The 13,813-nt window shown below is 38.6% G+C and overlaps 1 protein-coding gene across 1 annotated transcript in view; it reads right to left on the bottom strand.

Annotated features, from left to right (window-relative positions):
- The window catches only part of MEP1B (meprin A subunit beta), a 30,127-nt gene extending 16,589 nt beyond the window's left edge, over positions 1-13,538 (bottom strand). Inside the window, exons 1-6 of the mRNA XM_049822564.1 lie at positions 13,524-13,538; positions 5,688-5,706; positions 5,452-5,502; positions 5,307-5,348; positions 4,200-4,280; positions 2,945-3,062 (exon numbers count right to left, since the gene is read on the bottom strand). Coding sequence (XP_049678521.1) covers positions 2,945-3,062; positions 4,200-4,280; positions 5,307-5,348; positions 5,452-5,502; positions 5,688-5,706; positions 13,524-13,538 — 326 coding nt within the window. The remainder of the gene's footprint in view (positions 1-2,944; positions 3,063-4,199; positions 4,281-5,306; positions 5,349-5,451; positions 5,503-5,687; positions 5,707-13,523) is intronic.
- Positions 13,539-13,813: the final 275 nt, after the last annotated feature.

Below are 13,813 nucleotides of genomic sequence, written 5' to 3'. Positions count from 1 at the left end.
CCAAATGCCTACATAACCATCGTTCTGCAGCTGCAGAGGGAGTGAATACATGGTCTGTGTCGCCAAGCACTGAGAATAAAACTAGGTAAGTAAGTGGGACAGGGCAGTCCAGAGCAATGGGCACCTGGAAACCCATATTAGCAGTGTCTTCAGGAAGGAAGAAAATGGGGAGAAGTCCCAGCTTCCTCAAGTGTGTGAGAGCTGTATCTTCTCTGATTCAATGCTTTCTGCATTGCTAGTTCCTCTATCAGATGCTAGAAGAACAGGAAAGTACCTGCTCTGATTAATTCCACCAGCCTTGTTTTTGGAAGATGGGCTGTAAGTAGATAGATGCATGCCTTCAGTAGCGATGAAGCCACTTATTTCAGGCACATTTTCATGCTAATGGCCTGCTAGTAAATAATTTCCCACAATATCAGAGATCACCAGTATCAGCACACAGACACTTTGACTTACCAGCACCAAGCTGGTTAGCCAGGGATCGGTATCAATCCACTTCTGCATGGGTTCCCTTTGCTGTGTGCCACAGTGCCAAAGAGCTGAAGTGACCTCCCAGGAGAGCTCCATGAAAACCTGATTCTCCATGTGGAAATACTAGAGACAGCATTGATCCTCCCTGGTCTGCTAAGCATTTGACTCTACCACACCATGCTAGTTTTCCTGCTGAATGAGTCCTGCTCTTCATGAGAAGAGTAGGGAGAAATGACACATCCATTGCAGGTTCCCAGACTGTTCTGTGAGCTCTGCAGGCACTTGCCACATCTGATGCTCCTGCATTTCTGTGATTCACAAGCATCCCTCATGTATTTTGCTCAGCACACAGGCTGGAGTCTAGAAAAGGTATTTAAATAGATCCACGGTCTAACCTCTGCTGCAGATGCACAGACCTGAATAGAGGGTGAGGTGAAGGCTGTGCGCTAGAAAACCTTACATGTACCTCTTCTCACTTAGCATTATAAATATATACCTGTTAACATAATACAGGCAGTAGCCAAGGCTTGGCAAATGGTAGGTAAAGAATGTGGACACGGAGAGGACTCTGCATGGTGGGGTTGATGACACTGTGTACGTACATCAGAGACTACAAACGTATTTTTTACACGGGGCAGTCAACACAACAAAATGGCAGCTGACTTCTTTTGTGCTGACTTCATTTGAATTCAAAAGGATAATCCAGATGAGGACTTTATGGGCTACTACAAATCCTTTTGACACAAAGTTCCCCCACCTCCTCTGTCTGTTTTATAGACACAAGCCAAGATTGGAAAGGCAAAGACCCTTTATCAACTTTTTCTTGGTGCAATAAAACTTCATGAATCTGGCTGGTGTTGCCAGGAACTTTGTGCTCCTGTCTGCACTGTACCCTCTGGACTGAGGTCTTTAGTCTGCAGTTAGGAGAGTCCTAGCTGATTTAAAAAAAAAAAAATTAGGAATGGCAGAGGGGAAATGGGTTGGTTTACCCACCTTTCACCTTGTCCCATTACATCAGAAGAGAGGAATGGAGTGAAATGAAGGGCAGTTAATGCAGGGTCAGTCATGGTAATTTCTTTGTACAGCCTGAAGCTAGCTCCCTGAAACGGGACAGCTGTTTTCAGAAGACCGCACTGTTGAGCTCCAAACTTTTTAAAAGTGCTGCTGAGCATTAATTTTTTTATGGATGTGTTAGCTGAGATGATAGAAACATTTCAGGGCAAGCTACACACCACACAGTGAGGGCAAGATATGTTACCCAGCTAGAATGACTTGTCTTCTTCATCACCGTGACTCATCTATTTTTAATAGACATATAAATGAAACATTGTGCAGAGGCCTCTTACTTGCCATAGGCTAAATATTGTGGTTCTTTTTCAGGTACAATTATTAGCAAATTCAATGCATACTTTATGTGACAAAGGACTAAAAAATTTAACTACATGAGTTTTCCATTTGGCTCAAAAAGCCGAGGAGTCATTAGCACAGGAAAATGCATTGCTCCCTAAGTCTCCACTTATAGATCTTTTAAGGTTGAGTTTCAATGTCGTATATAGTATGAAGAGTAGAAAATATAAAGAGCCAGAGACGGAAGAAATTTTGAAACAATTATCTGCTACAAATATCTCAGAACAAGCCAAAGGGAAAGGGAAACATTTTTATTATCAGAAAATCTTTTCCCATTTATGAATGCATTCTCATTTCAGGAAATGATTTTCTGAAAGTAAATTTTCTCACCAGGCTATCAAGCTTTCCCTAATCTCCTTTTCTAAAAGAGAAATGGTTCAGCATAGAGTGGAGAATATATTTGTTCTTGCCGCACTGTTTTGACAGAGACTGTCTTAGAAAGGGAAGCAGCTGGGGCAATTTTGACTTCTTTACTGGGGTCTTATTTTGCAAAATTTAAGGTGTGATAGTATAACTATTCATCAAAAGAGGTAAATAAAGTGAAACCTCTGTAAAATATCTCAGTGCTAGGCAGCATTTAAAAATATTGCTGTTATATCTGAATGCTGGTGTGACGTTGTTCAAATGCAATTCCATTTGTTATAGTCAAATAAATTCATTGTCCCACAGTGAGAGCTACCATATTTTTGCTGGGATTTTTTTTCCTAAAAACTAAGGTATACTAAGAATGACTATTTGAAAGTGATAATCCATATATCCAAAGATCAGTCAAGAAAATAATTGGCCTGTTTCTGATATCTTTTATCATGCCAAGAAAAATACCTCTTAAAGGATTTGATTTCCTCTTACATTTAAATATAAGTATCAGCAAGAAATTTTTCATTACTACGAAGGTAATACCTGTTTTGGAAACTACTACAATTTCCAGTTAAAAAAAAGGCTGGAAAAACAAACGCAACAAAAATACGAAACTATAATCAGATATATGACTTTTAGAGTGAATACTGGCCATAAAAATAGCCTGAAGCCAAACAGGATGAAAGTTATTTTACATTACTCTTCTTACCCACTTCCTTTGAACACAGATATGTAATTCTTCTCCCCTTCCCAAGGTTTGAAGTCAATACAGGTTTTCAGTCGATACTGTTCAAATGCCTTGAGGATGACTCCCTTAGCATTCATTTCTGCAAAGCAAATAGTGTTCTTGTCAATACTGAGCCAATAGGTCTGTATGGAGCAAATCCTAAAGGTGGGTCTTTCTCCAGCAATCTTTGATCAAAATAATCAGGCTTTTTGCTGGATTAAGACCTGAGTAGGGACCTAAAACCATAAATTAGGCCGCTGTGACATTCTATCTTTCTCTTGTTCTGTTTCCGTGTAATTTTTCTTTGGTACTTATGTATAAAGTATGACATGATGAGTATATAAAATATGACATGAGGAGTATATAAAATATTATAGTGCGTGGTTCTTAATTTTGTAAATTATTTCATATACTTTGCTGAGATTTATGTGAGTGAGTATTAAATAAATAGGGAATGAAGACATCAGATTTTATCTATTGCAAACTGCAGGCTACAGATCTCTCACAGAATCTCTCCAGGACTTGAACTGCTAACATTATATCCGAGTTATCTCATCTCCTCTAAGCAACTTGCATGGTTTCAACCCACTTTAGAGCCGAATCTAAACTGGGGGTGGGTGATTTTTTTTATTATTTTTTTTCCCTGTCATGTACCAGAAAGATGAGCCCACGTTGTGTAGTGAGGGCACAATCTCCCCATGTGGTATACAGTAAGAACACAAGCTCCCTGTCTCACCACTCGCCTCTGCCGTGCGGAGCCAGAGCCGGGTGGACTCAAAGGGACAGAGACAAACTGTGATGCGTCCCTGGCCCACACTGGGGGACTCAGCAATGTGCCATTGCAAACTGCATTGTCTGCCAGAATTCCAGTTTGCCATGGGTGCTATAGATGATGTAAATGGCCAGGTAAGCTTCTTGGCTTTAAAAAAGATCTTCAGTGCCCTGTTTTTTCTTCTGCCTAGTAGAGTTGCACGTCTCAGACGTATGCTTTTAAAACCAAATCAATCTGCTGGGCCATAGCAATGGCAGGATAAGAACCATCCAAGAAAGGAGGTGAGAGCCAGCACCAACCCCAAGATGATACATCCTGCTTGTGCACACCCAGGCCCAATCCTGCTGTGGGAAATGGCCTGCTCTAGACTTACAAGAGAAAAGGATGCCACAGTATCTTTATCAACCTGTATTTAACATTTCAATCAACACAACATACAGACATTGTCACGGGCAAATACCGTACCCAGGCTATCATCAAGGACGTAGGGGATAGTGTGGGGCCACCGGTAGTTGTCACCAATGATGGAGTTCCGTTCCTGCATATGAGAAAGAAAATAAGTATGCAGTCATCAGTAAAAAGTGATTTAGGATCAGGGACTACAATAGTGCTAAAGTAAAGCATGTCTCCTACACGTCCATGTAAGACATAGAGGAAATCAGAGAGCTCAAAAACTTTGGAAGACCACTCAAGGTCTAAGGCTTGAGTTTGAAATCCCTTCACTCCTTTCTACTGGTGTTTCCAACTTCTGCAGCATTTTCTCCATAGAAATTACCTGAGATTTTGATGCATGTGTGAGGACAGCTTCAGCTCCTGTGGGAAGCATTAAGATCTAAAGCCCTGAAAACTGTACAGAGATTAATAATTTTGTAATTTTTCATAATGCAAGGGTTTGTTCCTGTGCCCTTAGCAAGTGCTGTCCTTGCTTCCACTGATACGCTCAGGCCAAAGCAATCCACCAAAAGGGAGAGTAAAACACTACCAACTTTCAGGGGTACAAGACACTTCAGGGGTTTCTACTAGATATTTTTGAAATGTAACTTGCTATGTAAATATGTTGTGGTTTTTTTAATTGATCAGGTAGGGATACTGGACATATGATTTAAAATGTGGTATTACCGATCTAATTTTTCCATTGGTTTTAGTGAATCTACTTATATAATGAAGGTTTTGCAGCACTGGTCTGTAAATTGAATGGGCTTATAAAAAATATTGTCCAGATAAATGAAGAATCTTTTATATAAACCTGTCTGGATGATGATCAGTGCTGCTGAATATCTTAAAAGTTCAAATATAAAAAACATAGTAAAGGAAATAAGAAGGTAATAATACTGATCTAATAGATAAACCGATCTTGTTTTAGGTAATGTTTCTGCAAATGCACCCAACTCCTTCACTGTCTGTGCCATTTTGTAGAAATCCAGCCCCAAACATTTTCAGTCTATTGGTACATAAACAGCATTTATTGTTAGTAGGAGCGGGATGCATCAATCATTTCCATGCCAGTGATACTTTACATTGCATAAGTCAATGATACATTTATGGTTTTATATTTTATATTTGAACTCACCCTGTCAAGTTTGATGTCTCCCTCAAAAAGGTCTAGTCCCAAAGCTAAAGGCAAGAGGAGATTAACATGCAATTATTGTATCGATCTGTGGCTACCATAACGAAAATCTCAAAAAAAAATTAAAAGAGAATCTGAATTTTAAAAAACCTTCATTGATGTCAAAGATGTCTTGATCAATTCCTCCATCTACATCTATTTCTGAAAAATAGAAAGACAAGTGAGGTAGGACATTAGCCCTTGCTGTTATCTTTATGAAGTGTGAAAATTAATGCAATAACAATAACAGTAATTATAAATCTGTGTCTGTCCTAGCGATGTTTATGAGCAGCTGGTTTTGTTGATTGCCTCCCGTGCATACAAATAGATCTCTAAACAGAACTCACCAGTTGTCTCTGGAGCAGGCTGGAGAAGGGGAAGGAAAAAAAGATATTATTAGAAAGGCACATAATGAAATGCAGCTCGCGTTACTCTCTCAACAGTATTAGAGATGCGATTTAAGCTCAACTGACAGCACTTAGCGCATGGCTTTGCATTGGATTGACTGGACCCACTGCCTCCTCATTTGACTGGAAATGTTTATTTGCTTATGTGTCAGCTTTGTGTCCTCCCCACTTCAGGCTGCCCAACAAGTAAGTCGCCCAATACTGCTTCTGTGAAGTTTTCACAACCGTTTTTCTCTCACAGCTCAGGCAGTGCTGAATGGTCCTTCACAAACAGGAAAAAAAGAGCCTATTATTTCTACGAAATCAAGGATTGCTATTAGTCAGGAGCTTTACAGAACCTATGGAAGTTATGCTTAACTTCCCATCGTAAAGCTGAAGATGGGGGAATAGAATGAGTGGTCTGGCATCACGCAGCAAGTCTTTGAAGGACTGGGTACAGAGCCCAGGTCACCTCAGCCCCAGTCCAGCGCCTTAGCTGGACTCCGTTTACCGAAGCAATACCAACTCAAAGACGTGTAAAATCCACAGACCACAGTGAGATATAATGAGAGACACATAGCACATTTTTCCTTGCCATAACATGCCTACAGAATATAATCTATACTCTTTTATTTGACTAGACACTTCATTTTGGACTGGCTTCGAATACTTGACATAACACTACGCAACTGTTTCTCACGCAGTGAGCAAAATCACGAACAGCCTTTCTAAGCAGTTGTTGCTGGGTGGCTTTTCCTATTTCTCACCAGAAGTCTTGCATTCGTATGTTTGAAAAGAAGTTCACAAACTGAAGGTAAAAAACCACCCTTAAATTCTGAGCTCTGGCAATACAGGTTACAGACAGAGCAAATGGTAAGACATAACAGCAATTCTGCAAAGCAGGATGGGATTTTTACTTTTATTTTTACTATAGTTCCCACTCTCTGACTGTTTTTCTTTCTCCATATAAATAATCTGTTATCTTTCGTACATGCAGTTTTGCATGCAGGACTTACTTTTCCAGTGTCATAAGCATCTGCAATCTCCAATAGAAGCAACGAACAGTACAAGATCAGAATGTCAAAAAATGGCAAAAATCAAGTCCATGCAGGCCAAAAGAATATTAATTGTGGTAATTTCTACCATCTGTATGTTGGATAAGAAAATAGTATGGCCAGAATATTCAAGAGACATTCAAATGTACATGTTCTTCTAGACCTGACTTTTGGCACATAATGATAGGAACAATTTCGAGGGCAAATATTTTGTGTGCCCTAAAACTGACAGCATTCATATAAAAACTTTAACCAAATGCAGGGGGAAAAAAAAACCAAACTTCAATAAAATTTCTTCATTTGGAAAAGGTTCAGAAAAAAAGCTTTGAAAATGTCAGAATGTCCCATTTCAGCTTTTTAATGAAAGATTAACTTTCAATCTGAAATGACTGTCTTGTGAAAACTTCAGCAAATGGCAGAAAAAAAATATTGTAAATACAGAAGCCTGAAATCTCATTTTATCATTTTGATTCACCTGAACTAAAATTAATTCCAACTGTTGCTTCACAGTTTTTGTCAGATTTTGATAATTTACTCTGATTGCCTAAGAGGGGAAAAACATTTTTTGCCTAAGCTAGTGGAGGCTATAATTTATAGGTTTAAGAGAGATAATGCCTAATTGGTATGAGCTGGCATAATCAAATGCTTAATATCTAAATGTTATATAAACAGGCAAAGTTTTTAATCAACTACTTCTTCTGCTTCTTAATTGTCTTCATGAGAACTACCACCCACATATGTCCTTGCCCAGTCTAAAGGCAGGATTTTGACCTTGAAGTGTTGGTTACAAAAACTTTTGAGTAGAATTTGTTTCCTGACCCCATTTCTCCTGAATCAACCCTGTTTCAGTACTTACTTCCCAGGTTTAGGTTGTTTCAATACTTGGTAGATTTTAAGATACCTGACTCTTAAAAACCCAGTGTCATTGTGGAAAAGTGACCAAGTTGATTGAAAAAGTGTTTCCAGACTTGGGCAGATGCAAATGCTGAAGGATTGGTTTCGATCTCACATTTCACTGAGTTAACTGGTATTATTCAGGTTTACATTGCTACATGACAAATATGGATGGGGACTTCAGAAAAAAGAATAAGTATATAACTGTATACAGATACAGTTTAATAAACCAAAATATCTTTTCCAAACAAATCATCCATAAATCTGCAGTGTCAATAGACTCCTCTTACATTCTGAAGTTTTATTGCACATATATCCTCTCATTACCTTTTGTTATCACTGGATATGCATAAGACAGTATCCAGACCACGCATTCAAGTTTTGAAATGAAAGTGCAGCTTGTAAAACAAGCTGAAAGTACACAGGCAAAGTGTGTAACACACATTTTGAAGACTTCATTTGCTTTTAAACTCCCACTCTCACACAGATTTCTAGCTATATGTGGAAGAAAAAAATTACAAGTAAAGCTTGCAATATTCAAAGATTAAAATCACATTATCATCTTTTCTGTTAAAGATTGTTGATGGAGGAGAAGAATCATACCTATATATGCTGAATCCTCTTATAACCATTAATAGAGAGTAAAATGTTTCTACGGTCTCAATAATTATTAACTACAATGTACCCAGATCGACTAATCAGAAAGCATATCTGTCCTAAAGGTAAAAACTGGCTAGCTCGTGGAAAAGCTCCTCTATCAGCAGCAAAAGCTCACAAACTGAAATCAATGTAGCCAAGTCCAGCAGCATTTTTGGTGCACAAACCAAAATGTGAGACCGTGACTGAAGAATACCAAATTCAGCAATCTACTGAAATACAGGTTGGTCCTCAGTGTCTGAGAACTGTCACTGAACATTTTACACTGAAGGAATCCTTTCACCACTCCTTCCCACTTCCTTCTCAACAAAACTAGGTCTTCAGTCCTGTGAATCTCAACAGCAAAATACTCGGTTTCAAAAGGAGTATCTCTGTGTACGAGTATCACTCATTTGAGTAGTAACAGCTTCCATCTCAATACCAGCCTGACAACTGAGACCTACATGATGCATTCCTAGTCTCTAAAAGGTTTGTAAATAAACAACAGATTCACACTCCCACACAGAGGAAGGTTGTACTACCTGCGGTATACCAAAGAGGAATCTAATTTAGTCTAACCAATGCTACCTTTAAATCTACACACACACAAAAATCTGAACATTTATAATATTAGTCCCTAACTTTGGCAAACAACATGGTTTATGTGAATTAAGTTACATTAAAGGTTGGTCAAACCATGGCTTGTGAGCACATTTAACTGGTAAATAATTCAAGTGTGCGTCTTGAACATGTGGGAAACATCTCGTCTCTTTTAGTCACATAAAACCAAGGTAAGTAGACTCACTCGGTCATCAGTGGAGAAAAAAATGAGTAATTGCGTACATAATTTAGCTGTCCCTGAAATAGGTATGGCACCACCATGATGCGCTGGCATCTCCAGAAGACGATCCACCTCACTTAGCTTGGACAGCTATTCAAGGATGTAATAAATCACCCAATGAAAATTTCCCTGCCTCACCATGGACTTCAGATGGAGTATAGCCAACAAGTTTAGATGAGACACCCTAACTTATCAGTGTTTTCTCCAGAGTATATAACTTTTAGTACTGGCATCCAGAAATACGAAAGAAGGTCTTCCTGGCCATAAGGCACATGAAAATGAAACAATTAGCCCTGGTGATTAGAAGCCCCTCTCTCCCACAGGAGCTCATTATTACCAGTCAGTGCAATGTGTGGTAGCTTGTAGATGTTAGTACCAGTCTTCATCACCTACTACATGCTTTAACAAAGCCTGCAGAGGAATCTAAACAAGGCTGAGACTTGAGTTTCAAACGGGTTGGGAATACAGGAACTGGTAGTCATGATGGGCAGCAGAAATACAAGAGAAATGTGGGTTGGGGTAGTGGCAGATATAGGAACACTATGGGAAAGTTGGGGACATGAGGTTGAGCTCTTGACTTCGGGAGATGTATGAGCATGTGTTAGTGGAGAGGAAGGGGATACGACTGTCACAGTGAGATACCGGAGCTGGATTCATAGAATCGGACAGTTAAGTTGGATAACATAAAATAGATAACGTTATTCCACTCAAGTAATATCACAATAAGTAATACCTTACTCCATAGATTACCCTGAAGCTATGAACAGCTGAAATGAGCTTTCAACAACCTATTGGTTTTTGTTCTCCAAACTAATTATATTGTGTATCACCAAAATTCCTGGCCTCTGCAATAAATCATCACAAGATGAGCAAAATGCTACACTTCACTACAAAAGGCAGGAAGTACAAATACTGTTAATTTTTGGCATTAAATAGTTCAGCTGGATTGGAGGAACAGTCATTTACAAGTGTATCCAGTGGCTAAAAAGGCATCAATTTCATTATCAACTATATTGTATTAGAGAAAAAAAAAACATATTTCCATTCAAATATGGAGTAGCAAAATAAATTTTAATACTTATCTTGGTTCTAACCCCAGACTTGCTATTCTGATAACGTTACTTCAAATACTAGTGGAAATTTTTATTAGATGAGGAATGCAAGATAAGCTCTTCCCATGTATAACCAGGCCTATTAAAAATAGCAGCACTAAGACCCCAAGGAAACAGAAATCTTTCTCCTTCTTCCATGCAGATGACAACAAAATTCTTGTTTTGCAAAAGCAACATACGTAAGTCTTTTCCTCTCAAATTCATCTTAAGTTGCATTGCTTACTTGATCATATAAAGAATATGCATTTTTTGTTTTCTTACCTGACTCCAGACCACCTGAAGAAGCAAAGTCAGGAGTACAGGCACAGAAAACCAGACCATGTTGTTCTTCAGTCAGCAGGTGCAGTGACAGAATTTCAGATCAACTTGGTATTTAGGATAGTAAGTATCATAAATCAAAACCTTTGTCCTCTCATCAACAATTAACTTACCTACTATTTCTTGGCCAGTAAGCAAAGTCCATCATTACTCTAGTACCATAACTAACATATACTTTAACTACTTTTAAGCATTGCTGTGAGAAAAAAATATTGGACTCAAATTGACACACAGGATGAAATGGAGACAAGAAAATGGAAATGCAGAGGAAACAGACACGTTGAAATACAGGAAATTCCATTTAAATATAAGAAAACTTTTTTTTATTCTAAGGGTTTTTAAGCACTGGCACAGGTTGCCCAGAGAGGTTGTGGAGTCTCCATCCTTGCAGACAGTCAAAACCCAACCAGACACAGCCCTGAGCAACCTGGACCAAGCGACCTCCAGAGGTGCCTTCCCATCTCAACCATCCTGTGATTCAGTGAATAAAGCTGGCACTAAAACCTTTTGAACAACTGGAAGCCAGCAAGACTCTTGGCAGGTAAGACATTCATATATTAATAAATATGTATTTTTGGACAGAAAGTGAAAGTGAGAAATGCGTGCACATAAAAAAAAAATAAAAATCTGTCAGCAACATAATTTCAGTACCTTGCTTTTAGAAAAGGCAATGCCGTTTCTAGTGTTGATAAATGTGAAACACTGTACTTGTCACTAACTCAAATAACAGTATTCTTCAGCATTATTTATACAAATTAATTTTTATAATGTCAGTACTATTGTACTATCACCACTGTCTGTGATGCTTTGGAGTTTTAGTTTCTTCCAACTTCAGCCATCTCTTGTACTTACTAGCTACCAGAGAGTGTTTGCAAAAGCAACATACGTAAGTCTTTTCCTCTCAAATTCATCTTAAGTTGCATTGCTTACTTGATCATATAAAGAATATGCATTTTTTGTTTGTGGTTTCTTCTTATGCTTAAACTGAAGGTAGTTGTGGTAATTGTATGATCAGACTTGGCTAACCTTTTACTTTCCCAGACCAACTACCTGGTTAGACCATCATAAAACCTAAAAATGGTATTTAGATTTTGTATTGTAAATACAGACTCCCAAGTGATTATATCAAAATTAATAACATTTCTCGTACTATTTCAAGTATCAGAGCTGATAAGAAAAAATGGGTTGATCCTAAGTAATGAGGACAACTGAGCAATTTCTAGCTGCTCAGATCCACGCTTATTTTATTGCTGATCCATTGAGAAGTAGCAGCTGTAGATATTGTTGTTCTTATAATGATAGGGGTTTTTTTACAAAAGTAACAATAAGTATTGTAATCCTCTACCCACCAATAGAGATGGCGTCAATTGTCCTCAAATCAGTGATGTCTAGAAGGTTGAACAGCTATTTTGTCACGATTTCTTCTGGAAGTTCAGCAGTCCTTGAATTCTGCATGTTGTTATTTTCAGCTCCTGGGACATGATGGTAGCTCTCCTTTTGGAGGCTCTCTAGGTTAGATTGGCTACGGACACAGTAACAAGTACTTCCAACCAACTGGAACAGATCTGTACATTGAAACCTTTGGTGCCAAGAACCTGGCATCTATGCTGTACACATCTCAAAGGGGTTTACTTCAGGCTGGCTCTGATTTGATCCCAATGACTGGACATCAGTGGTGGCAACTGGACTGCATTAGGCGGGGATCTGAAGAACATATTCTGGTTTAGTTTCAAACCAAAGGAATTCGGTTTGGACACTCCAAAACTGCTCTGTGATGTGAACTAAAGAATGGTAAGTGGGGATGATGCTTGCTTAAAAAGTACACTCCTGATCAAAACTAAAAGACTAGTGCAGCTGCACCCATTATTCCTTGATTATAGTACCTTACAAGTGTTTTCCTGAGATGGTGGAATATGATGAACTCAAAAGAAATAGCACATTTCCTGGTTTTACTACTTGGTGTTGGAAGAAAGCCTAAAAGCCTGTTTTTTTACTTCTTTGATCCCCTTTACATGCAAATAATCAAGACAATCTGCTCTCTGTTCCCACATCCCCACTGCTAAGATGCATCAACCAGCAGTGAGACATCACACCAACCTCTTCACAATAGGAGGACAACTGTCCTGTCACAAAGAAGGGCTGTATGAACCTCTGTGTCATCTCCATCGCTGGTCTCAGGACTGGCTAAAAAGTGAGTTACCCAAAGAAAACATGAGAAGGTGTTGGAATTGACATATAGTGACACCAAACAGAGAAGGCACCAAAGTTATATGCTAACCCTGCATTGTAAAATACAGTCCCTGTACACGTTTTTCCTCCAATTCACACTGCTTTTTAATTAAAACTCAGAGTTTTGACACCTCAGCCAGTCATCTGGCATAATAAAATAAGACGCAATGGAAAAATAAACAATACAGGAACAACAGAATGTCAGGACTTTTAAGATGGAAGTTCTTGGCATAAATTTCAGTGTCACCCATGAAGTAGCTAAACGGGTTTTTAATACGTGTTGAGGAGAAAGTAATAAATAGATGGGCAGTCTTAAGGAAGTTTTTTTTCTATCTAATCATGGAAGATCTTTTCTACAGACCTTATCTACTTTTGTGACCACATTCTCTACAATAACAAACATCTTGCTTTATCACTGACTTACTGTCTATGTTTAGGCAATATACCTACCCCTTATTTTCCTTAAGGGTTTTGCTACACGACTCCTCGCATTTTTCTTTGAAGATGAAAAGCACTATAGCCATATCATACGTCTAAGACCAAGGCCCACAGTAATAAATAACTGAGTATTACTGGAGATTAATTAATAAAGGATAGTGCAACATATTTGAATAGATGGTGTGCATTTTCAGATGTACAAAAAGAATGAGAGTCTTAGATTATGTGTTTATTCTACCATTACCAGGGCATATAACAGCCAAAGGTAACTCACGTCCTTTCTTGACATGGTCAGGGACCTGTGGAATTCAAGGATGTTATTTCCATTACCATTTTGATCTGCAGGTAGAGTCCATCAGTGTCCTGACTACAAGCTCTGTGTTTGAGGAAAAGTAAAAACATTAAATGCAAAGCAGAAGGAGCAGGTCTTTAACTGGTTGATTGCTTTTTCCTTTCTTGCAATTCTTTGCCTTGAGCATGTTTCACAACTTTTATGGGTGCTAAGCTATCTAATGAGCCCTGAGTAACTATAAGAGACACCTGCAAAATCCGAGCTTTTGCCAG

The sequence above is a fragment of the Accipiter gentilis genome, chromosome 2, assembly GCF_929443795.1.
Source record: "Accipiter gentilis chromosome 2, bAccGen1.1, whole genome shotgun sequence".
NCBI classification, from domain to species: Eukaryota; Metazoa; Chordata; class Aves; order Accipitriformes; family Accipitridae; genus Astur; species Astur gentilis.
This window is presented reverse-complemented; position numbering and strand designations above follow the sequence as displayed.